The following is a 19,344-nucleotide window of genomic DNA, read 5'->3' on the forward strand; positions in this document are numbered from 1 at the left end:
AGCTCATGACATCTCAGTCTGGGATGCTATGAATAACAGATGAAGAAATGTGTTTTGTACCAAGTACATTACAGTAGATCTAAAACAGCAGCAAGAAAAGTATATAAGACTGTGTATGGTGGAGCACACCAGTGAGCTCAGCACTCTAGAGGTGGATGCAGGAAGATCATAAGATCATTCTTGGCCACATAGGGAGTTCAAGGTTTTCCTGGGCTATCTGAGACTATAAGATTCTATCTACTTCTATCTGTTTGTCTGACATACATTCACACATACATATATGCATGATAGTTAATAGCACAGTTCAAAATGTATTTATTTGTACTTTAATAGATTTAGATGCATTACTTTGGGGAATCTCCATAAGAATTTCATTGTGAACATATTAGTATTATCTGATAAACTCTGGGTCCACACATTTTAACTTCTCATATGCTGGTTGTGCTCTATTTTACGTCTTTAATGTCTTAGTATGTGTTTGATCTTAAGGGCACTTGGCACTGAGGTGGGAAAAGGCCATGTCCAGGTCTTGGACAAACTGAAATGTGAATGTAAGCTTGGTGTCACTATTGTCATCTCCCTGTTGAAATTCGAGACCATCAAGTATTAAGTGATGATCATCAATGACCCCAGACACAGTGACTCGATTAAAAACATGATTACAGATTGTTGTGCTGGTGTTGAATTTGACTCTGGTATTTTTAATGGGCAAATCTGTGAGGAGGTCTTCCTGGCTCACATACTGAAGGAAATAGCTCATTGTTGGCGCCAACAATGTGGGATCCATGGAGCCACCCTACAGCCAGAAGTCAGCAGAACTTACTTCAAGAAAATTGACCTTTGTGCACATATCTAGTTACAGTGGTGACAACATGCTGGGTCCAAGCGCCAGTATGTCTTGATTCAAGGAAGGTCACCTATGAAGATGATGATTTGGGTAGAGCCACACTGTTGGGAGCTTTGAGTTGTATCCTGCCACAATAAGTCTGCAACTGCCCCTCCAGGATGCCTACAACATTGGTGGTATTGTTACTACCACTGTGGGTGGAATGGAGACTGATGTTGTCAAACTTGGCATGGGGTTCCAGTCAGTGTCACACAACTGAAGTCTGTTGAAATGCACCATGAGGCTTTGAGTGACGCTCTTCCTGGGGACAATGTGGACTTCAATGTAAAGAAAATGTCCTCTGTCAAAGATGTTGTATGTGACAATGTTGCTGCTGGTAGCAGCAAGAGGGACCCATCAACGGAAGCAGGTGACTTCATTGCTCAGATGATTGACCATTTCAGGCCCAATTAACACTGGCTTTGCCCCTGTATTGAACTGTCATGTAGCTCACATAGCATGCAAGTGTGCTAAGCTTGCAGAAAAGATTGATCTCTATTCTGGTAAGAAGCTGGAAAATGGCCCTACATTCTCAGAATCTGGTCTATGTAGCCATTATTGATATGATGCCAGGCCAGCCCACAGGTATCAGGAGCTTCTCCCACTATTTCCCCCTGGGTCCTTTTGCCCTTTGTGCCATGAAGCAGTTTCTGTGGGTGTCATCAAAACTATAGATAAGAAGGCTACTGAGATGGCAAGGTAACCAAAATGCTCAGAAAATTCAGAAGACTAAATGAATATTATCCCCAACACCAATCCAATTGTAGGTTTATCAATGGTGGAGGAATGGCCTCAGAACGGTTTGCCTAAACAGCCATTTAAGTAATAGTAGAAGGCTAGTTAATGATCCCAATGCACTGTCAAAACCTTCAGAGGGAAAGGAAAATGTTTTATGGATCATTTGTGCCTGTGTGTTCAGTTTAAGTTATTAGTTTTTAAATCAGTATTTTTTTATTTGTTTTGGGGATTATAATTTAATTACAGCATTTCCCCCTTCCCTTTCCTTCCTCCGAGCTCTTCCTTCCATATACCTCTCCCATTCTTCTTCAAATTCACGGCCTCTTTGTTTCACTAGTTGTTAGTATATGTATATATGTATAGTGTGTATGCGTGCACGCACACACACACACACACACACACACACACACACACACATTCCTAAATATAAGCTGCTCAGTCCGTATTCAATTACTTGTATGTATGTTTCCAGTTGGTGTGCTCTTCCTTGTCCTACCCCCTCTCCTTCCCAGTCTCAGTTGCCTGTTGTTCTTTGTGTAGGGTTGAGGCCTAGTGGGCTTTTCCCCATCCAGTTTGGCTTACCTATTGGTGTTTTTCCTGTTCAACTCACATTTGAGAAGCCATACTGGTAAGAGTTTATGAGCATAGCTTTTAACATTACTAGGAGACATAATCACACAGCAAACTCCCTGATCCTCTCCCTCTTACGATCTGTCTGCCCTTCTCCTGTAATGTTCCCTGAGGGTAGGTACAAGCATGTTTTGTAAGTGTATCAGTTGGGACTGGGCTCCACAACTCTGTATTGTGCCTGCTCGTGGTTGTCTGAAGTTGTTTCTGTCTGTTGCAAACAGAAGTTTCCTTGGGGAGGGGTGAAGTATCCGTGGGTATAGGGACAAATGTTTACAGACTGTTGTCAGGGATCATGTTGGGTTAGTATCTTAGTAACTGTAGATGATGCTCTACCGAGCATGACTTCACTAGCATTTAGAAGTTAGCTAGGTTTCCAGTACTAGGCATCATGGTATCACTCCTGCCTGCTGAGAGGGTACTTAGTCTGAGTAGAGAGAAGAATGCTACAACTTGATTAAAGGTGAACAACTTGAGTGAAAACCTGTCAGAAAATTCCGAGACTCACTCACTAAAAAAATTCAAAGAAAAATACATTGTTTTTGTTTTTGTTTTTGTTTTTGTTTTCAGATAGTAGCCCAAGCTGGCCTCCAACTCCTGATCCTCTGGCCTCTACCTCCCGTGGGCGTGATTACAGGCATGCACCAGAATGCTTAGCTCTAAGGACACACCTGAGATTCCCCTCTTCCTTTAAACTCTAAAGCTGACCGTTGTCAATCACTTCCATCAAACGCTCCTCCTTGGACGTCTGTAAATTTCCTTCTAACTTTTCTAATTACTACTTCCATCCTCTTGTTGAGTCACCTTTAAAGGCTCGAGTTACCTCCTACCCACCCTTTTCTGGGAGTAACCTTCAATATGGCAACTCACTTTCTCCTCCCCAATAATGACTGACAGACCCCCGTCTTTCAACTCTAGGCTAGCATCTAATTGTCATTAGAAACCCACATATGTCCCAGGTATGCTTTCGAATCTTTGGAGATTTCAGGGAGTTTTTTATGTTGTGGTTTGTTTTTTGTTTTATTTTAGGGTGAACATTGTTTTGTTTGTTTTGTATTTTGAGTCTTATTGTGTATCTCTGGCTAGCTTAAAACACGCTATGTAGACCTGGCTGGCTTCGAACTTAAATGAATCCTCCTCCCTCTACCTTTCTGAGGACTGGGATTACAAATTTGGGCTACTAAACCCAGCACCCACTTAAAGTGTCTATGCCTTTGTTTCTTTCAGATCCTACTGGTTACAGTCTTGCTCATATTTGAAATGCCTTTCAAATTTGAGCGGTTCTGGAATCAGCCATTGCCTCTGGTCTGGTCTAGGCTGTCACCAGATCTTAATCTCTTCGAGTTATTACTGAGTTCACAGCTTTCAGCTACTTTCGGACATCATGCCGTAAGAGTAAGCTACTGACTTCAACATGCACTTCCCCTCTTCATGCACCATCTTCCTCTCTGCGGCACCACCCTTGTTGCGTGCCCCTCCCCAACTCCCTTCCTTTGGAAGGGGAGCACCAGCTCAGTCTCCCTTACTGTCTCCTTCTCAGATAGTTTCCTCATTCACAGTGCGCTGTTTTTGTCTTAGGTGTTTTTGTTTGTTTGTGGCATGTGTTGCCCAGACTATTACAGAATGTAGTTATGGATGACCTTGAGCTTCTGGTCCTCCTGCCTCCACCTTCTGAGTGCTGGGATTATAGGCATGTGACTATACTTTTTTTTTTTTTTTTTGCTTTGTTTTGTTGTTGTTGTTGTTGTTTGGTTCAAGGGATGAAATCCAGAGCCTTGAGTATGGAAGACAAGCAACTCTTCCAGTTAATCTGAATCCCAGCCCTATGCCTTAGTTTTTAACGAAAAAGTTTAGGAAGTGGGAAAATAAACTAAAAATAGAAAACTAGCAAAGAGTCTACGTGCCTTTTCACAGCTCTCTGGGGTTACCTTTATAACTACAGTTGCCATTCTCTATTACTCCGATATAAACTCCACCACGCCCAGTACTGCTCCCCACACAACGTCAAACTTTGTCTGTTGAGCAAATGTTCTTTATTTGCAATATGATTTTCTATGAGACATTCTTAGACAGACAACCTTATGGGTACGAGTCCTAGTTAATTGTTCTAGAATGAAGTTTGACATTCGGATTATATAAATATGTAAGAGAAGCAGGGAGAAAGAAGAAAGGAGAGGGTAGATGAGAGGCAGGGAGGGAGAGGGAGAAAGGGTAGGGGAGAAGTCTCTTATGAACTTGGGCAAGTACCACCTCTCTGAGTCTGCTGTTTTAATGGCAGCGTGGGGGAACACACACGTTCAAGGCTAGCTAGAGAATGAAATGAAACTATACAGAAGGCTGTGGCACAGTGCCTTGAGCACACAAACAAGCTAAATAATTTGTGGTTATTTCTGGGCTTAGTGCCTAACAAATGAAGAGATGGGTAGATGAGAGGTGACAGAGGTCTTTCCAAGCATCCACAAATTCTGGATCCTCTGTCTCCTGTGCCAGGGAAATGCTGGCAATCTTCGCTTTTCCAGTCAGCTTCTTAGAAAACCAGTCAGGACCTGCAAAGCTCCAGGTGAGCCCCTGCGTCTTTCTGGAGGGTCAAGCATCTGTCCTCATTTCTTATCGGAGCCTCCACCTTCTCCAAATCACCACCACGCTGGACATCCGTTCTTTGTTGGAAAATCTTGGCTCCAAACCCTGCATTTGGACGCGTGACACTACTGGGCCCGCAGTTTCTGCTCAGACTGCGCTTTCCAAGTTTAAAGAAGGTACTGAGAACTCGGCAGGTGTTGTCTACCCTCAGCCTTCGCTCTATATAACAAAGAATGAGCTTGGACCCACGCGGGGCTCCAGAGGCCAGAGGAATGCTAGGTTTGCATCTGGGCGGAGAAATGGGGTGTCAAGAGCGTCTGGCACGCGCGCCGGCTCGTACTTCCTGATCCTGGGCGCGGCCGTTCAGAGCGCAAGGTCCGGAGCGAAATTAGGCTCTTCTCCTGCAGTGGGCTAGAGCCCCCGTCCCGGGTCCCTAGCTGGCGCGCCTTTTCTGCAGCGGCGGTGAACCCCCGCCCACGGCGCGCACCCCTGACCCGGCCCCGCCCCCGACGGCCGCGAGTAGCGGGCGGAGCGCGGAGAGGCGCGCTGGGCTGTGCGGCGCCGCCTCCCCTCCGCGCCGGGGGAGGGACGAGGGGCCGCGCGGGAGACGGAGAAAGCCCGAGCGAGCGGCTCTCGGAGAGCTGCATGCAACCGGTGGGAGGCCGACCCGGCTGGCGCTGCGGCTCGGGCGGGGAGCGCGGACCGGCCGGCAGCGGCGGCGGCGGCAGCGGCAGCTCTGAGCTGGCAGGCGGAGGGCTTTCTCCCGCGCCCGCCTGCCCGGCGCGGTCCGAGGATGCGGGGGGGCGATGCCCGGGGCCAGGGACGCGCTCTGTCACCAGGCGCTGCAGCTGCTGGCCGAGCTCTGTGCCCGAGGGGCCCTGGAGCACGACAGCTGCCAAGATTTCATCTACCACCTGCGGGACCGTGCCAGACCCCGGCTCCGCGACCCAGGTAAGCACCGCCGCCGCTGCCGGACGCGACCCGAGGGCCCTGAGATGGGGACTTGGGGAACCTAGCCAGGGCCTGAGGCGGGATAGCGACGCAGACTGGTGAAGGGCAGTGGGTGACCATTGAGCCCAAGTAGGTCTCCACAAGCAGCTCACCCATGGCCTGATGCTGGAACCCGGCGAACTCGGGCGGAGGCTGCTGCGCGGAGGCCGAGCCAGGGTGGGCTGGGGCAGGCTTGAAGGAGCCACGCCCGCCACCTGCGCTCGGTTCCTGGGGGCGGCTCCTGAGCTCAGGGCTGCACCCGCCACTTCTCTCACTGGCGCCCAGGAACCAGGGGAGGCCGTGGAGGCCTCCGAGCTGGGAGTGGGATCTGAGAGCCAAGGAAACTCTGGGAAGTTGAGAGTTTGGTATAGCCGGGCTGCAGCTGATTTCCACCCGGAGCTGCTCAACCTGAGTGCCCAGTTCCTTCCCTGGCTCTACTGTGAAAAGGGTCAGACAAGATCTTGCATGGGGCCGGCCCCCGGAGCCACACGTCTACAGCAGCTGGGCCTGAACCTTTTCCTTGCATGTCTAAAGGTGTTCAGGCGCTGAGGCCTTGGTTCCCGTTTTGCTCGCAGTGATAATCTGGCACAGTAGAGTGGTGGGCTTGCTGCAGCTGGCAGTTGTCCTAGAGAAAGTTGTGAGGCTTCTAACTTTGGAAAGTTCACTTACTTTGGCATCTGACCAATTAAGGTCAGAGGAAGGTGTTTTGTTTGAGCAGTTTTCAAGTCCCACTGTCTTCTTACTCATCACTGGGCACTGGAAAGATGCATTCATTCCGGAAAGATACATTCATTCCTTTCGGATATTTCCTGAGCATCTTCTCAGCTGGAGGACTCATATTCTCGAATATTTTCCCAATCTAAGTGTTTTAAATCTTAAAAGGCAAATCATGGTTAGATTGTTAAAAATGAGATGAGAGAAGGGCCTTTGCCTTAATGTTCCTGTGTGTAAACATTGGCAATAAGCTATTGTTGTGCAAACGAGTAAATATGAGCATTTCTCACTTCAAGCCAGTTCATTATATAAAAATACGTTTACAAAGGATAAAGAATCACGTGACTCTTAACGAGGAACGAGCTGACTTAAATAGCCTACCTTTAATAGGACACGCTCAATGTGTGTGGCGAAGGCAAGTGTTAAAAGTTTGTCACATTTTTTCTGTACTCAAAGGATCTATTTTTCATGCCTGTGGTTACATTAAGAAGTTTCTCAAATGATCTCTAATGTTTTACTCCAAAGGGCAGAATTGAGTGGAGAAATACAGATTCCAATGATTTCCCAGGAGGCTTGGTTGTCCAGCCTCTGTGCGGCTCCTTAATGGATGAGCATGTGCCTTACAGACCACAGACATGAACGGCAGTGCCTCGGCTACCCACAGGAATCCCAGACAGATGCCCCAAGTGTGGGGTGTTCTGTGCTGACATATCAAGACCAAGCCCATTATTCACACACTTTCCCCAAAGCTCATGTTAGTGCCGAAACCTCTCTGTGTTCCTGCTCCCGTGTGGCAGATTTTCCTTGTTATCTCAGACAAGTTGTCATCTTCGGCTTTGCAAGCCAAGGGAGATGCAGCCTGTCTCTGAATTGGGTTTTAACACGCCACATCTCTCTGGTCAGTTCTCTCCTCTCTCTCTTCCTTTTAATGAAGTGTCTACTTCCCATTTGCCCAGACTCTCCCAGTTCCCGCACTGGTTGGGCCTGGAGGAAGAGTCCCAAGGATACTCCTTACAACAGGAGCTCTGGTTCCTGGGCTGGGAAATGGCTTTTGATGAGGGACTGTCTTGCTGTCCCCCGACTTCCTGAAAGCTGTGTTCTGCTTAAACTAGGGCACATGGCTTTGAGGTAGCTCCTGCCCCTCTGGCTCTTTCCACTGTGCCCGGAAGTAGCCTGAGCACAAGACAGGCGAAGGAGCACGAGACAGACAGGGGAAGGGCCCTGACATTAAGACGTGGGAGGGATTTACAGGCAAACACGGCTCGCAGCGCGCCACCCTCTCCTGGAGGGCACATCTGCTCAGTCCACTCTCTCCCTTCCTCACCTTGCTCACAGTAATTCTCACACACATCTCATGAGTGTATATCCATTCCTCTGAAGCTGTCCGTGCAAACCCAGAGGTGCCCTTAATCTCTGAGCCCTAAAGCTGAGTGCCAAAGAGGCTGCACTGCACAGTGCTAGGTAAGCAGCACCCCTGCTGTTGGAGAGTTTGACCCAGAACAGCCATGTACAGCTGCCCTGATGGGTCCCCAGAGAGTCCTCTCCGTAAATGGGTGACTACCCTTTTTTGTGAAAGAACCCATGAATGCCGTGTTCCAGCCTTCCGTGCCTGATGCCTATCCTTGGTGACCCCATGGTGACTGTTTTCTCAGGCTCCATTAAAGATTTTAGTTATAAAGGGAGAAAACAGGCAATTTCCAGCAGGGTGACATTGCATCTAGGATGCTTTTTCCCCCTTTTCAGAGATGGGGTAAGGCAGGTTCACAAGCCAGTGTAGTAAGTGAAGCAGCAGGAAGAGCAAGTGGAAAGGTTCTGAGGCAGGGGCATTGCTGCTGTGACTTAAAAAACACTGACTTCAGGTGCAGCTGGAGGTGGAGCGTGGTAAGAAATCTGGTCAAGGGTTAGCTAGGGCAGATCATGTAGGGGTTTGTAAACCATTAGAAGGACTTTGCTTTTTACTCTGAGTAAGATTCGAACATTAGATGTTTTAGAGAAGTCTCAGGCAGACTGCTGTGCTGAGAAGATACTGTATGTAGAAAAGCAAACGTAAAGTCAGGTGTTAGTGGTCTGTTTTAGAAACCAGGAAGGGGTGCAAAGTTCAGCATGGTCCTAATGGAGGTGCTGACATATAATGATTATGGACCACTTTAAAGGTACCACCGCTAATATCTGTTGACAGGAGGCATCAGGGGGACGGAAAGAGCTGAGGATGGTTCGCAGCCTTCTGACCTGAGCAACTCCATTTACTGAGCAGCAGGTTTCAGGAAGAGGCTTAGAGAAGGGAGGGAAAGCAGGAAGGTTCTCTTTTGTGTCTAGCGGTTTGTATGTACCTGAGCGCACCATGCCTCTTCTGTTAGCCAAGCTGTCCTGCAGCCGAGTGGTGCCTAACATTTATTACCCATTGGTCCATGGTCAGTTTGTAACTGGAGACTTTACTGTCAAGGGGCTGACTAGTTGTGCCATGCATTTGCTGTTTTGAGGGTTTTCCCTTCTAGAGAACTGAGAGCTCTGAATGTCTCCTTGTTTTTATCCTTGTCACAGTTGGAACTGAACCCACGGCCTCTTGTTCTACCACTGAGCTACACTCCCGGCCTTCACTGATCTTGAATTTCTCCTTCCTTTTCTCCATGCTGTGTCTTTGGCTGTTAGGAGAGAAGGATCAGAAGTCCATTGCATTGTTTCTACATCTAAAAAAGAATGGATGTGGGGATGCACTTACTAGTTTCAAATTCTATTATCCTTCTGTTCTCTGCTCTGTGGGATGCTTACAGGGCTGCATGGATTCATTGTGGTCATGTAGGTTGGTTCACTTGGTTCACTCTTAACAGTCTTGTGCTCAAAGCATTTGTCCTGCACCAGCAGCATCTGGGTTCAAGTGTTAGTTAGACATGCAAGGTCCCAGGCCTGCTCCTCACTTGCTGAGTCTGCACTTTACTTTTGCAGGCCCTTCAGGTGAGACAGTGGGACATTCAGGTGCAGGGCACATGGTTAAAATGATTGCCTTATATAGGGAAAGTGAAAGGCAAAAACTTAACCCAGCCTACAGCCACACTTTCGGCTTAACCAGTCAGGGCACATTTGCAGCTGTCCCTTAGATATTGTTTCTGTGATCCCACAATTTGAAAATCTGAGGACGTTCAAGCCTATCATACAAAATGATTTAATGTTTGAATGCAACCTACGAACATCCTCCCATGCACTGTGAAAAATCTGTTGGTTTTCATACCTAATAGTGTAAATGACGTCAGTTGTTACTGTACTATTTACAGACTAATGGAAAGACCAAGGGCTGGCTAGGGTCAATACAGACACAATTTCCCCCACGAGTTCTTAATCTGCAGTTGTTTAATCCACGGATATGGAGGGCTTTGACCCAAAGAGCTGGCTCCACTCAGAACTCAAAAGCCATTGTCAATGGAGATTTCCTACATACTTCAAAATATCCATCCTCTTACCCAGTTTCTTTATTCTGAGCATGAACAGTGGGTTAAATCCTCCAAGCAGAGGTTAAACTGTGCATAGTTAGTCACCTTAGAATTTTGGTTATGAATTCTTTATCCAGCCCTAGTTTCCATTCATGGTCCACTGTTATGTTCTGGAAGTTTTTCTGCATATTTTCATCAACTGTACCAAGGAAAGACCTAAAAAATGTTTGCAGCTGAAAAGTGGCTCATCCTTCCAGCTAACTCCTACTATGTAATGGGAAGCCCCACTTCCACGGTGTCCAGCCTTGGCTGCATATGGAGGCCAGCCTGGGCTACATGAGACCCTGTCTCAGGATCAGAGAGACAGACGAGTGCATGGAAATGCTTAAGAACTCCAGCAGAAAGAAAATTAACAGCAGGAGCCTAACAATGAGCTGTAACCTAGACCAGTTAAACCAGTCTCAGGGGTGGTGGGGCCTGGGATATTGCTTATATTTCTTGATTGATTCTGATTTCCAGTCAGATAGAGGAAAACTGTTATAATCTCAGACAAAAGCAGAGCCAACCAAACTCAGCTCACCTCATGTTTCCTTTACACATACATATAAATGACTTAAAAGCCCAGGGGAGTTTGACTGTTGCCTCTATATAGCTACTACCCATATCAGTTGATTCCTAACTTACTTTTGATAATATTTTGCCAAGTTTTTATTTTGAGGAAGACTTGATTGTGTCCATCTACTTTTAAGGTAAAAACAGACAAACAAACAAAAACACATTACAGCTAAATTAAAAGAAAAAATAGCTAAATGTTGTGACATGCATTATGTGTTTATAATCCCAGGTCTTAGTGGATAGAGACACCAGATCATGAGTTCAAGGCCAGCCTTAACTACATAGTGAATTTGAGGCCAGCCTGGGCTGCATGAGACCCTGTCTCAGGATCAGAGAAACAGACGAAAAGTACACTGGGAGAAACCTTCCCGAAATCATATTTTATTGAAGAACCAGAATGTAGGACTTCACTGCTAAAACCTCATGCAGAATGATAGTGAAATCTCTTATCAGGAGGAATGTGTGGAGAATAATAGTTAAGTATAGTTTTTAAGGGGAAATCTTCATAACCATTGCGATTAAATATGACACTTAAGGCAGACTTTCCAAGGTAGTAAAAAGAATCATTCTTAAAATACTGGAATTTTAGGAATAGCTGTTGGTGTGATTATGCACAGTAAGGTTAATTTTTTAAAATTAACGTCAATTGCAGTGGGGAAGTAGTCTTAAGGAGTGAGTGGCATATTGGATGTACAGTGTGTGAAGGTCTAATTTGCATTTACTTCAGTGACATTTTAGGGTCTCTTCATAAATATTTTATCTAAACAAGTATGTTTTTATCTCTGTGGGATCCCTCTACGTGGACCAGTGAGTGGTTTAGTCACGAGGTAACTATCCAGAGAGAAAAACGAAAGCAGAACCTGGTGCAGGCCCCGCAGGCAGGCTCCTAGCCAGCTGCCTCTTTCAGAATAGACAGTCAAAGGCACAGACTTTGATGTGGGCCAGGATCTCAAGGAAAGATGGAGCTGAGGGTGGAGGAGTGCCCTGGGGTAGCGCACAGGTGGTACCGCTGGAAAGAAAGCACGCTGGCACCCCGTGTGTGAGCCAGCCTGGTTGTCGTGTGATTAGCTAGGGAAAATAGACACACATTTCTTCATCAGATGAAGCGGTTCAGAAGTTCAGGGTGCATAAAGGGGACTAAGTCAGGAGAGCAATCACATTGTGAGAGACTTAAGCGTGGAGCATGTGTTTCTGTATTCTGAATGAAGGCACAACTTGAATTATGCAGATGTTTTCCCAATGGGAATTGTTCTTCCTCGGAGCTCTCACTGTATATCATAACTTTTCTTTTTCTTTTCTTGTTTTCTTTTTAAGGGGATGGTGGTCTCATGAAGGCCAGGACTTTAACTCAGTGTGTAGCTGAGACTGACCTTGATCGCTTACCCTCCTTCGTGATGGGATTATAAGCAAGCACTATCGTCTCTCCATTTCATGTATGTCATGGTTGAAACTAGGGACGTGACCTTAGACCAAAGCAAACTCAGAGAAGCAGGCTTTGAAGGTGTATTTGAAACCTTCTTGTGTGCCAGTGCATGGATTTTATCACATGGTTGGCAAACTAAGAAACTGAGCTGTGTCTATATACAAAGGTGGGCATGCATGCCGCTGTGTGTGTGTGTGTGTGTGTGTGTGTGTGTGTGTGTGTGTGTGTGTGCATGTGCTGGAACTCAATTTGTAGACCCAACTGGCCTTGAACTCACAGAGTTCTTCCTGGTTCTGCCTCCTGAGTGGTGGGTTTAAAGGCATTTGCCACTAGGACCTGCTTTATTCGTTTGTATTTTAAGACAGGGTCTTGATCTCTAATACAGGCTGCCTGGCCTTGTGTTTACCTGATGGCTGAGGTTGACCCCAAGCGTAAATTGATCCTCCTGCCTTAGCTTCCAAAGTGCTGATATCAAAGAGTGTGTCACTATGCCTTTACATGAAGAGTTGTATAGCAACGCTGGCAGGAAACATTTTTCTATTTATTATTTCTCTGTATATCTGTGTGCTACATGAGTTTGTGTGCAGCGCATGGCACACAAGAACCGTTGGATGCCAGAAGCATATCAAATTCCCTGGAACTGGAGTTACAGGCAGATGTGAATCATCATGGAGGTGATGGGTCTTTTGCAAGAGCAGTAAGCCTTCTTAAATGCCAAGTCAAAATGAAAAAGAAAAGAAGACAAACAAAAGGACTACACCCGAGGAAATCAGTATGATAAAGCGGACTGGACACGAGCATTAGAGCCAGAATCTAACCCTATACTTACGGGTTAGTTTAGTGACCTTGAGCACAAGGTTTCACTATTATTACTGGATAGAATGGGAGCAGCCTATTAAGACAGTTCCCTGCTCAGAATAAATACTCAGGTATCTGTTTGATGTATACAGGTACGTGGTATCACAGGTCATAGTTTCTTGCCTGTTTTCCTTTCAGTGATGGTCTATGGTCACACTCTTTTTAGGCCTTTTACTTCACCTCCGTGTCCTTGTTTTCTCACTGGTAAATTGGATTGCTAGTATCTGGATTACAATTTACAGGATCCAGGTAAAGTACTAGATGTCAGCTCAATTTAAAATTGAGATAAACAGCATACAGTATTGCATGGGACATACTTAGACAAAGCAGTTAGCTCTGTTTTCCGAGATTCAATTTGAACCGGGCATCCTATATATTCATTTAATTAGGTTGGCAAGGAAACTCAGTATATCATAATTCATATCAAATACTTACAATAAATACTGAGTAATGTTAGCCATTATTTCTATGATTATTGTCCAGTTATAATTATTGTTGTTGTTGTGATTGCTATGTATCTTCCAAAGAATGAATATAAGTTTTTTACTTTGTCATTTTTTTTAGAATATTGTATCTCTTAATTTTTCTGTCTCTCTTTTTTACTTTCTTCATCTCTCTCACTTTTTGTTGTTGTTATTCTTTGAGACAACGTCTCACGGTGTAGCTTAGGCTAGCCTTAGACTCACTCTGTAGCCCAGGCTAGCCTTTAACTCATGGCAATCCTCCTACCTCCTTTCTGGTAAGGCTCTGATTATGGATATATGTCACCATGCCCAGTGGTGCTTCTATGTTTTTTTCTAGTATGATAACAATTTCTATCTATACTTTCCCTGCTTTTCTTCCTTTTGAAATAATAATTAATTTAAATTGATTTCTAGTGGACCTATGTCATTTAGTCCTGTTACATATCAGCAGTAAATTCACTCTCAGTGGGAGAGGCAACATGAGCAGGAGGCTGCTGATGCAACAGGATTGAAGTAGCTACCTGGTGATTTTAATTTGTAGTTTGTCATTGGTAGAATTGAGTGTTTTGACTGTGTTAGGCCTAGTTAAGCAGTTCCTCCCAGATGAATTTTCTGTTTATTCTTGCCAAGGTGCATTTGTGTGTTGTTGGGTTTTAGTTGTCTTGTTTTGCAATCTTGATGCTTTTCTGACAAACTTGCATTTATTAAAATGTAAAAGTTCAATCAAATTAGCTTATTGGGGGAGCACTGTATAGTGATTTAATTAATTCAGATTGACTAAATCCATTGTACTGTGCGTTCTGCTTTTTGTCTGTGTGCGGGTATACACACATGCATGTATAATCTCCATGTGTTCATGTGTATACATGTGAGTGCAGGCACATGTATGAAAGTCAGATAACCTTGGTGTCTGTTCTTGCCTTCTACCTCATTTGAGATGGGGTCTCTTCTTGTTCACTACATTACATTTTGCAGAGACATACTCCCACATATGGCTTTACACAGGCTCTGGGGATTTGAGTTTACATCCTCCTGCTTATGTGGCAAGTACTTCATCTACTGAGCCATCTCCACAGCCTCTCGTTCTACTTTGTTTTTTGGGGATCAGGGTATTATGCAGGCCAAGCCGGTCTTGAACATACTATATTACTGAGAATGACCTTCTGTCCCCTGTCCTCTTGCCACCATTGTAACACTTCCAATGCTAAGTGATGCTTTTATTTATATGAATATGAAGAATTAGAAAATTCATCCGTGACTTCACCTAATTTCATCCAATTTCACTTATATCATGTGGCCTTTATGTTAGCCACACTGATATGATCACTCCTTCCTAATGAAAATTAAGTTCAGAAACACTCATTGCGTGCCTTCTAAGTACCATGTACCAGTTTAGGCACGAGTAATTGAAAGACACATTAGACAGGCTTACTGCCCCTATGGAACTGAGATAAAATAATAACTGCAATTAATAAAATAAAGGCATGAGCAGAGCCATGCACTGGATACAGTGCAGGAGAAGAGAAGCAATTAGCTAGCTTGAGTGGGTCTTTAAAGGCTTCCTAGGGAAGTCTGTTTGTGGGTGGGGTGGGCATTCTAGGAAATATCAAAGCTCATAAAACAGGAGAGAATGGATCCTCTGTAATAGTAAGCGAGCGCAGTGCATGCTGGGAAGGCTGAGAGACTGTTGTAGTAAGCACTGGTCCATCACAGAAGTCCTTGGGGGGCCATTGTCAGAGTCCAGGGAGGCTGGGGTTAGGTGGGCTTTGATACTGACAGGAAACCTGAAAGTACTCTGTCCTGCTGTGAGCCCAAAGGATCCATCTCAGCAGAGTAAGGCAGGAAGTGTTCAGCAGGGGGAATTCTATAGTGCAGCTTTTCAAGTCTTCTGTGTCCTCTTGGGAGACATGTTCCAGTTGGCAGGTTTCTTCCTGTCCAAGGTAAGAAAGGTCCTGACAGACAGGAAATCTCTTGTTAAATGTTTCCCATTTTAGATTCCCAGTCATGCCACTCTGAAACTCAAGTATAGTTACCTCATATAGTTGTAAAAACTGCCTTTAGCAAGCTTAGACATCTGGCTCAAACATCTGGGTTCCAGATATAATTTCTGATGATGGCAACGGTGACATCTTGCTACCTTTCCTGGTTGTTCAACAATGAAATGGTTGCATGTTTGAATGCATTGCAGTTGCCTGGTGCATGGACATGCACTGTCTGTTTTCTCTGTGTCACTAGAGACCAGGATGTAAGTATAGGAGGCCTGCCCTGGAGCCACAAAGCCATGCTGTGGAAATGACTTTTCCTCCTCTCTAGGGGAACCACTAAGTAATAGGCACTTTTTAAAAATAATTAAATCAAATGCCTATAAGTCACAAACTTATCTCCTGTTCATATCTGTAATACACACACACAGACACACAGGCACACACACACACACAGACACACACACACACCACACACACACACACACACACACACACACACACACACACACACTTTGCTTTTGATACTTATAAGACATGCCTGCCTTCAGAACACATTTCAGTTTGCATCATGCAGTCAGAACCAATGAAGGGTTTCCATCTAGTGACTGACATGAGAAGATTTTTCTTTCTTTCTTTCTTTCTTTCTTTTCTTTTCTTTTCTTTTCTTTTCTTTCTTTTTTTTTTTTTTTGTAGGATCTTGCACTGTAGCCAAAACCGGCTTGGAACTGTGTGTCCCATGCTGGCTTTAAACTCATTTCAACCTTCTTGCCTTTCTACCTGAATACAGGGACCAGAGGTATGCACACCATGCCTAGCTCAGATTCACCATTTAGTTAGATCATTCTGGAATCAGGGTGGAAGTTGAGTGCACAGGTTATTAAGGGTGTCATTCATTTCTATTTGTTGAGCGTCTACGATGTGCCAGGCTCTGTTGTATGTGCAGTACCATGTCACTGATGGGGAAATGGTTTGAGAAGTGCAGTTTTAGGCAGTTTCATTGTTTTGCAAGCACAGATTCATGCAAGTCTGATGGTATGGGCCATTTTCTTATCATGGCCTTTTTATGTAGTCAAGGAACAAGAGTTTTTTTTTTCCTCTCTTCATTATAATAATATGATACCATATATGTAGTCCCTTATTGACCAGCATGTCATGTAACATTATGACCACATGCAATGGCTAGATGTTCAGAGTATTGTATATAAATCTGTGCAGTTGCATATGCAGTAATAGTATATAAACACAAAGCATAATCCTTCCCTCATGGAACAGGTATGATGGGCAGGGATGTATTGTATATAAATTAATTACAGGGTATGTTAGGTGTTACTATGTACTATAAGGAAAAATAAAAAATAGAAAGAGTGTAAGTTGCTTATGAGTCAGGGTCAGAAGGAGATGTTGGAGTAAGACATACACATCAAGAAGAGGAACATCCAGGCAGGGGAATGGCAGGCACAAAGGCCCCGATGTAGGAGCATGCCTGGCATGTCCAGGTGTCCGCCAGAGGTCAGTGGGGTTATAGTGAAGTAGGTGGGGAAGGCAGAAAGGTGACTTCAAGCAGATTGTAGGGTCTGGAGACCATTGTAAAGAATGTGACCATCGGGCTAAGCATGTAGCTCAGTTGAGAGAAGGCTCACGAAGCTCTGAGGATCCCTGGTACTTCATAAGCCAGATAAAGTACTGCATGCCTCCAGTCCTAGCATTTGGGCAGTCGAGGCAGAAGAATCTGAAGTTCAAGGTCATTCACCCTACATAGCAAATTCAAGGCTGGCATGGGATACCTGAGACCCTTTCTGAAAAAAGAATAGATAAATGGAGAAATAGCTGCTGGTGAGACATGCGAGAGGTTTATATGTTTTAGGTGTGGGGAGCTAACAGCACTTGTGTGACAGGAATAATCCAAGCTAGTGAATGGCAGTTCTTAGTGACAGACAAAGGATGGAGGACTGCTGGACTGGTATCATTACATTGCCAGTTTGATGCCCTTTCCAGGAGTTTAGGGAAGTGGTCTCAACAGCAGAAAACATACTTAGGTACCCAAGTCACATGGGTAAAATTTAAAGCCCAGTGATTAGGTGGGTGTACTGTATTAGTCTCTTCATCCTTTCTTAACAAAATTATTCTAGATGGGGGAGAAAGACAGCTAAACACCAAATGTTTCTTATTTTTATTTTTATAGTTCTAGAGGCCAGGAAATCAACTTCAAGGCCTTATGGACTCAGGATCACGTGAGGTCCTCACAGATAGTTCCTCTCTGTGTACTTACATGGTAGATGGACCATATGTTGTCTCAGGCCTTGGTTGATTGATCAATTGATTAATTGATTGGTAACAAAGTTTTATGTGGCCTAGGCTAGCTTCAACTTTGCTATATAGCCAAAGAGGACTTTGATTCTCAATCCTCCTGTCCCTGCTTCCTAGTTCTGAAATTATAGGCATGTATTACCATGCCTAGTTTTTCTGAGACCCTCTTTACAAGTGGCTCTAATCTCATCCCTGTGTGTACTCTGCTTTTACTTTGATATTCAACAGTATTGGGAGTTAACCCATGGCCTCATGCATACTATGGAAGCACTCTTCACTGAACTGTACCTTAGCCCTCTATCCTTATGTTCTGGTCCTCCCTAAAAGGCCTCATCTTAAAGTTGTTGCTTGGTGACTACGTTTCGCCATGTGAATTTGGGGGCAGGGTGTGGATGAACATTCAAACCACAGCCTTGATCAAGGACAAATGAAGGTAGATCTCACACAACTTATCAGAGATGAGCGACCACTGACAAGGAGACTGAGAAGGACCAGCAAGTTTAGGGGGTGGGACAAGAAATAGGAGTGTGTGGCTAAATGTGAAGAAAGATTTCTTGGGGCATGGGATAATCTTCTGCAGGAAATTCAGCTAGTAGGTGATCAAGGCAGGGACCAGGGCTGACCATCTACTAAATGATGAGGAGGCTCATTGGTGAGTTTGAACTAAGTGGTTTGGAAGGAAGATAGAGCTGGGGAATGTTTAAGTAGTCTCCTGAAAAGGGAAAGAGAGGAGAAAAATTAAAGAAAAAAGTAAATTTCATAACAGGAAAGAAGAAGAGATTCAGAAGATGACTTTTAAACGGAAAAGAGTCATTTGTAGGCTGGAGAGGAGTGATGTGCTGGGGAGGAGATATGCTTCTCAGCAGTTCACTGTTCCTCAGGGAGCCAAGGCAGACTCTGTGGGCACAGTGGGTAGATGTAGGGGAGGGATTCCATAATCGTTTGTCTTGTGATTATTCTTCCCTTCTTGGTGAATGAGAAGGCAAAGCTTCTGAGAGGAACTGAGGTTCAGAAGTGCTGGAGGTTTGAAAACAGGAGTGTGATACAAAGTACCTAGGAGAATGGGGGAGTGGATGTATGTGGTGACTGCTGGCTAACACTGAGGACCATCAAGTCGGTGATCATGGAATTTGGTGAAGCGTATCCATGTGGGTGTGTGGAATTCTCCTACCACATCCAGCTTTGTTTATGTAGACAAGGGAGAGACTTGTGTTCATGTTGCTTACTTTTTTTGTGTGGATATATGTGTGTGGACATTTACACATGTGCCACAATATTCATGTAAAGGTTTTGGAAGTGTTATGAGTACGCAGGTAAAGAATTAACCAGGAATTGAGATAAAAGTGGTTTTAGGAGCATAGCAGTAAGCCAGCAAGTGAACTGAGCCAGGAACTGGGAAGGCAGCCTAAAGAATGGTAAAACTCTGGGACAAGGATGGGCCGTGTGGAGCAGTGGTGTGGTCAGTCATACAGTGGGAGAGGTAAAACTGCGGAAGGTGGGATAGAGAAAACACCAGCAAGTTAAGTTAGTTTTTATCGGGCAGAAGCATTGAAGGGCCCTTCTAAGGCAGTAGACAGATACCTAGAAAATATCTAAGAGGTACAATAGCCAGTGCATTGATATAAAATAGAGAGCTCCTGATGTCTGAGTGTCTGGTGGCCGCCACTGGTCACATGCTGAATTGGGCTTACTACTGGAAGTTGGGAATATTTTGTGTGAAATAGAAATGAAA

The 19,344-nt window shown here is 44.8% G+C and overlaps 1 protein-coding gene and 1 pseudogene across 2 annotated transcripts in view; both read left to right on the plus strand.

Moving 5' to 3' along the window:
* The first annotated feature begins 472 nt into the window (after positions 1–472).
* Positions 473–1,589, plus strand: Eef1a1-ps10 (eukaryotic translation elongation factor 1 alpha 1, pseudogene 10; annotated as a pseudogene).
* A 3,816-nt stretch (positions 1,590–5,405) lies between these two features.
* The window catches only part of Syt9 (synaptotagmin 9), a 180,265-nt gene continuing 166,326 nt past the window's right edge, over positions 5,406–19,344 (plus strand). Inside the window, exon 1 of one of the 2 annotated variants that reach the window (XR_015638115.1) lies at positions 5,406–5,782. Coding sequence is in view for 1 of the 2 variants with exons in the window: in NM_053324.1 (NP_445776.1) it covers positions 5,638–5,782 (145 nt within the window). In the remaining variant the exon portion in view is untranslated. 2 annotated transcript variants of the gene reach the window in all.

The sequence above is a fragment of the Rattus norvegicus genome, chromosome 1 (assembly GCF_021556685.1).
Source record: "Rattus norvegicus strain SHRSP/BbbUtx chromosome 1, alternate assembly SHRSP_T2T, whole genome shotgun sequence".
Classification (NCBI taxonomy): Eukaryota; Metazoa; Chordata; class Mammalia; order Rodentia; family Muridae; genus Rattus; species Rattus norvegicus.